The sequence below is a fragment of the Vipera berus genome (assembly GCF_964194415.1).
Source record: "Vipera berus genome assembly, chromosome: Z".
In the NCBI taxonomy this organism is placed as follows: Eukaryota; Metazoa; Chordata; class Lepidosauria; order Squamata; family Viperidae; genus Vipera; species Vipera berus.
The window spans coordinates 20,229,485-20,235,583 of record NC_138205.1 but is presented as its reverse complement, the minus strand read 5'-3'; the positions used below and the strand labels follow the sequence as shown (position 1 = coordinate 20,235,583).

Sequence of the window (6,099 nt, the reverse complement as noted above, 5' to 3'; positions counted from 1 at the left end):
TGTAAAACAGGTGAACCCTTGTTTATTGGAAGCATGCCAATGAGAGACGGCAGGTAGGAGCCCCTCCTTGACTGGGGCACAGCAAAAGTGATTGACGTGGGCTGGTTTTTTGTGGGTTCACGGGAAGTGACTCTCAGGAATTGGAGAGAAGGTGAAATCAACTGCTGTTGCTCTCTCCTAGGGTGTGCTTGTCAAAGAGATAGTCTCCAAGCCCGCCCTGGGTTGTACCCAAGCGCCGGAGATTGGTAATGTAGTCGCCCAGGACTTTGATAGCTTTGACTTGCTCATCAAGGTAATGAGTTTCCAAGAAGTCACAAAGCTGGAAAGAGACACAAAGGATAAGAGTTATACACTGCTTGCAGTCTCATTGTCTAGGCAGGGTTTTCCAACCTTGGCAACTTTAAGACATGTGGACTTCAATTCCATGCTGTCAGGGGAATCCTGGAAGTTGAAATCCACCCATCTTTTAAGTTGCCACAGTTGGAAAACCTCAATCTAGGGTAAGAATCTAAGACAGCATCATTCTAACCACACATCCGTTCATTAACTTTGACCATTTACTTCTAAAAAAGCACATGTTATTCTAGCATAGGGCTCAAATTGGCTGAAGTTGCCAAGTCTCAGGTCTACTGCTTCGAAGGCACCTTTGTGGATCACCATTAAAATCACTGAATGGGAGTTTTATTGCTAATTTGCTCTGTTATCTCCACTGCCATCGCAAAGCTACGTTATTACAGTGGCTCTCATATTTTTTTTCCTGCATGAAGTAAGAGCATTTCAGCAAACCTTTTGTGTGTGTGTGTGGAAAGCAACCTACAGTAGTGGCCAAAATTGTGGAAACCTTTTGGAAAAAGTTTATTTCTGAGGTTTGATGGCTAATACAACACCACTTTTGTTTTGAATAATACCATAAAATTATACATCAGTGGAAAGGTAATTTAATCGAGAATGTAAAGCAACAAAGTTTGTTCAATTATCTGTACTGTATTCTATGAAACGTTATAGCCAAATAACCAGAAAAAGGAAGCACAACTTGCTTAGGTTGATATCAGGTAGCTTTCCTTCATCTGATTGTAGCCAGTGAGCATGAGTGTTTAGAGAGCCAATCAGGTGTCATCTTATTTTGGCAATGAGCCAATCAGATCACAGTAGGATTCAATTATTGATGTCATGTATTGAAGCTGAGAGGAGGACATTTGTTATTTGATCGCTATCAAGTTGGTTGAGTTTTTCCCCCCTTTCATTTAGTGAGCTTGTAAGACATAATAAAATTAAAGTAATGGTGCAAAGAATTGACTGGTTGCCCAGAAAGCAATGTAAAATAATATTATCAAGTGAACAAGGTTACAGTTATAAAGAAATAAGAAGAAAAATTGGTGGAAACTTAACCAAAGGTGGCATTTCTACTGTACACTTTTCCCAAAAGGTTTTCACAATTTTGGCCACTATTGTAACTTAAGGGACGCGGTGGCTCAGTGGGTTAGGACGCTGAGCTTGTTGATCAGAAGGTCGGCAGCTTGGTAGGTCGAGTGCCGCGTAACAGAGTGAGCGCCTGTTACTCGTCCCAGCTTCTGCCAACCTAGCAGTTCGAAAGCACGTAAAAATGCAAGTAGAAAAATAGGGACCACTACGGTGGGAAGGTAACAGCGTTCCGGGCGCCTTTGGCGTCTAGTCATGCCGGCCACATGACCACGGAGACGTCCTCGGACAAGCGCTGGCTCTTCGGCTTTGAAACGGAGATGAGCACTGGCCCCTAGAGTCGGAAACGACTAGCACGCATGTGTGGGGGAACCTTTACCTTACTGTAACATAGACTGGTGACATGAGCAATCGGCCTCCAGTGGGAATTTGGGGGTGAGGGGGAAGAATCCTGATCATAGCCCCAATCACAAGACTCACATGTGGGTCTCCCTGGTCACTCGCCAAACGGTGCAAATCCAGAAGGGCCTGGTTGACGCTCTTTTCCAGCTGGAGTGCCGCTTCCATGGCGTTCACGGTGCTCCCCCAGGAATCTTTCTCAGGCTTCTGTGGAGGGAAAGCAGCTTGCTTAGATCTTGTGGGTGCTCTTTTTAATACTCGATACATTTTATCCCAAAATCAAAACTTTGGCAAGGCTAATGGCTGGCACAGGGCTGCTGTTTACCTATCATGCTAGGCCAGAGTTAACATGCTAAAGTTGCATAGTTCATAAACAACAATGCCTGGTTTGGTCTAGTGGCTAAGGCACCAGGCTAGAAACGGGGAGACTGTGAGTTCAGATCTTGCCTTAGCCATGAAAGTCAGCTGGGTGACTTTGGCCAGTCACCCACTCTCAGCTCTACACACCTCACAAGGTTCTTGTTAAGAGGAAAATAGGAGGAAGGTGTGCTTGGCTATGTTCATCACCTTGAGTTATTTGTAAAAATAATAAAGGCAGGACACACATAAATAATACTAAGCCGACCTCTACAGTGGCTGAGTTTGCATGACTAGCTAAATGCACATTAACGCAGGACCTGGTCAAGCCCAAACAGCATAGTCAGTTTATGATCAAATGTGTTTATTAAATTTAGAAGACTGTGAGACTGCCTAATGACTCTGGAAAGATTACATAAATAAAAGAAAGCAAATAAAAAAAAAGAAAGGAACATGTCCAAACAGGCTTATTACACATTCCCTTAACAACAACAACAAAAAATCACCAGGGCCTAAACAAAAATAACGTCCAGGGCTTGGAGCAAAACCATGTTTTTAAAGATTTGCAGAATCCTTGTAGGTCCCTTACATTGGGGATATCAGTAGTAGTTAACTCAATCACCACAGTTAAGTAACTCATGGATGATTGCATTATATGAATACAGCCATTATGGCTCGGTGTGATATGTAAATCCAGACTCAGGGAGGGCCCCCCCCAATCTTGTTATAGGCATTCTATAACACCCCCTTCCCCAAATTGGTGCCTTCCAAATTTGCTGCGACTAGAACTTCCATCAAACTCTGCAGAACCACACTGAATAGGGACTATAGGCTTAAATTAGCTGGCAGGACCAAGCAATTCAATAATGACACTAAATTCAGAAAGGGATATTTAATGTTAAGCTAGGGTAAGTACAGTCAGTCCTCAACTTACAACAGTTCATTTAGTGACCATTTGAAGTCCCACCGGCACTGGGAAAAGTGACTTTTGACTGTTTTTCACATTTAGGACCATTTCACCATCCCCATGGCAAAATTCAGATGCTCGGCAACTGACTCATGATGGTTGCAGTGTCCCAGGGTCATGTGGTCACTTTTGCAAGCTTCTGACAAGCAGTCAATTGGAAAGCCAGATTCACTTAATAACCGTGTTACTAAATTAACAACTGCAGTGATTGTCTATGGAGATTCTCAGTCATTCAGGTCATGGTTGTCCCAAAGGTGCTTTTTCAAAGAGCCACTGGACTTGGTTTTGTTTTTGAAGATGTTTCGCTTCTCACCCAAGAAGCTTCTTCAGCTCTGACCCGATGGTGATGATCATTCTATTCCCCACCATCCAGTCAGAGCTGAAGAAGCATCTTGGGTAAGGAAGAAAAAAATCCAAGACAGTCCAGTTGCCTCTTGCAAAAGCACTTTTGGGGCAACTGCAGTGATTCACTTAACAACTGCGGCAAGAAAAGTTGTGAAATGGGGCAAAAGTCATTTAAAACTGTTTCACTTAGCAACAGAAATTTTGGGCTCAACCCTAAGTCAAGAACTAATTGTACAGATGTTTGAAAAACATAGGAGGAATTTCTCAGCCATACTTCTCATGAGTTAATTAAGGTGGAGCCTCTTTGAAGCACTTTTTCCTAATCTCTCAGCACCTGGACAGTGTTGCCATTTCTGGGATATTCTCCCAAGCCTAAACTTGCCCTAATGTTTTTCTTGTTGTATTTCATCGAGCGATAGGAATTTTAGGCCCAGAACATCTGGAGGACACCCAGATTGAAGAAAACAGTTTTCTCGATATCTCTTATTAAGAGAGGCAGAAGTTTGAGCCACACTTATTATACCTTAATATCTTGTAGGAGGACCCGGCCACCACGCTGGCTCTGAAACTTCAGCAACTTGTCAGCGTGCTCCCTCTCCTCATGTGACTGAGACCGAAAGAAGCTGGAGACGTTCGCAAGAGCAACATCATCCCGGTCAAAATACGAAGCCTGCAGAAAGAAACAGAAATTTATATTTGTGTTCCAGTAGGCTTATCTCTATTTCTGGTGTAGATCCACCCAAGAGAGTACATGAGGTTCCTTAGATAAAATGAAAAAAAGGCAGCAGGAAAGCAACAAGAAGCAGCATGGTAAATTTATGGTCTACACACCAGTGTTTTTCAAACTTGGCAACGTTAAGATGTGTGGACCTCCTAGAATTCCCCAGCCAACATGGAGATGGTCTAAAACTGATGTTCTTCAAATTTGACATGCCTGAAGAAAACTTCTCAAAGTTAAATGAAGGAATGGAGACGTTACTGTTTTATGACGACAATAAACTGTCGTGTTGAACCATTGGATTCTCATAGAACTCTCGAGGTTCCAGGCAGCATAGTTTGAGTGCTGTGGGTCTAGATCAGCGGTTCTCAACCTTGGCAACTTTTAGAGAAGTTGGGCTTCAACTCCCAAAATCCCTCAGCCCACAGATCTTAAAAAGTTGTTAAAAGACTGGCCTACAACCATGGCAATTTTCAGATGTGTGGACTTCACTGCTGGCTGGAGAATTCCGGGAGTTGAAGTCCACACATCTTAAAATTGGCAAGGTTGACAAGATACCGCCTGGATTGAAATTCCTACCCTTTAAGCCAGAGGTCTACACGTGAGTAAGGGGGGCTGGTTTGTGCCTTCCTTCCGCTTTCCAGAGCGCCTGGGGCTAAAGGGCACGTGCGTGTGCAAGTGCTGTTTACCTCTTCTCACCACTCTTGAGCTTTCCCCGGTCGCCACCATTTCTTTTCCTAGAGAACAATTCCTCTTATAGTTTTCCTAGAGAAAACTCCAGGAAAGCAAGCCACCTTAGGTTACTTAGCTAAGAAAGCGGATTACTGCACTAGCTGCCCGCGGCGGAGCCACGACTACGCCTCTCTCTTTATCAGCCTCCCCACAGACTTCCAGATGGGGAAGGGGATAAACTCCCATCACCCTAAGCTAGTCTGGAGATGCTGGCTGGGGACGGCGGGGTGCCGAGGCAGGCTGCCACCCTAGATGCCCCTTTATTTTTTATAAATAAGCGGCGAACATACCCCATACCTCCTTCCTCCTCCTATTTCCCCCAGAACAACCCTGCGAGGTAGGTCGAAGAGAAAGTGACTGGCCCGAAGTCTCCCCAGCTGACTTGCAAGCCTAAAGTGGGACTAGAACTCAGGTTCCTGGTTAACCACTAGACCAAGCTGTCTTTACCCAAACCGCCCGGTGCCTTCGTCTCCCTGCCCCATACCCACCATGGAGAGGTAGACGTAGCTGGCATACAGCTCCATGTTGACCATGCGGTTGATGGCAGCTTCGCAGTCGCGGTGGTAGTTCTGGCGGATCTGGGAGTCCATTTCTGCGGTGGGCTGGAAGAGGCAGCGGCGTCCGGCCCAAGGAGATCCTGCTGGAAGTGGAGGATCGGCAAGCAGCGAGTCGCTCCCTGGTCTAGTTTTCAACTCGAGGAAGGAGGAAAGAAGCGATCCAAGGCGGGGGGAAAAAAGAAAGAAAAGCAAAGGCGGTGGAACCAGTTCCGTTCAAACACTGTTGAAGCAAGAACCGAGCTCTGCCGGACAAAGGGATTCGCGCCCCTTTTATAATGCGGCTGAGCGATCCAGAAAGACGTGCGCAGCCGCCACCGACCCACTCGATCTCGCCAGCTCAGGCCGGAGGTTTGCTGAAGGCGGAGTCTGGGCGGAGACAGCTCCGGAGCCCTAGCGCCCGCTTCCCCTCGATTCACGTGACGCAGCGTGCACACGGTCTCCTTCCCGCAGGCTGGGGGGAGTTGGTGGGGAGGGAAGAGACCTGCGGTTTAATTTCGTTCCTCGCTTTTGACCTGCTAGGACAGGGGTCTTCAAACTTGGCAGCTTTGAGACTTGTGGACTTCAACTCCCAAGATTCCTCAGCCAGACAGGGTTGGCTGAGGAAT

The 6,099-nt window shown here is 45.9% G+C and overlaps 1 protein-coding gene across 1 annotated transcript; it reads right to left on the bottom strand.

Moving 5' to 3' along the window:
• Positions 1–5,827, bottom strand: LOC308677193 (ferritin, higher subunit-like). Its single transcript, XM_081343375.1, has 4 exons — positions 5,426–5,827; positions 4,011–4,157; positions 1,900–2,025; positions 1–319 (listed from the first exon to the last, which is right to left on the bottom strand). The coding sequence occupies exons 1-4, from the start codon at positions 5,525–5,527 to the stop codon at positions 158–160; spliced, it is 537 nt and encodes a 178-aa protein (XP_081199501.1). The 5' UTR covers positions 5,528–5,827; the 3' UTR covers positions 1–157.
• Positions 5,828–6,099: the final 272 nt, after the last annotated feature.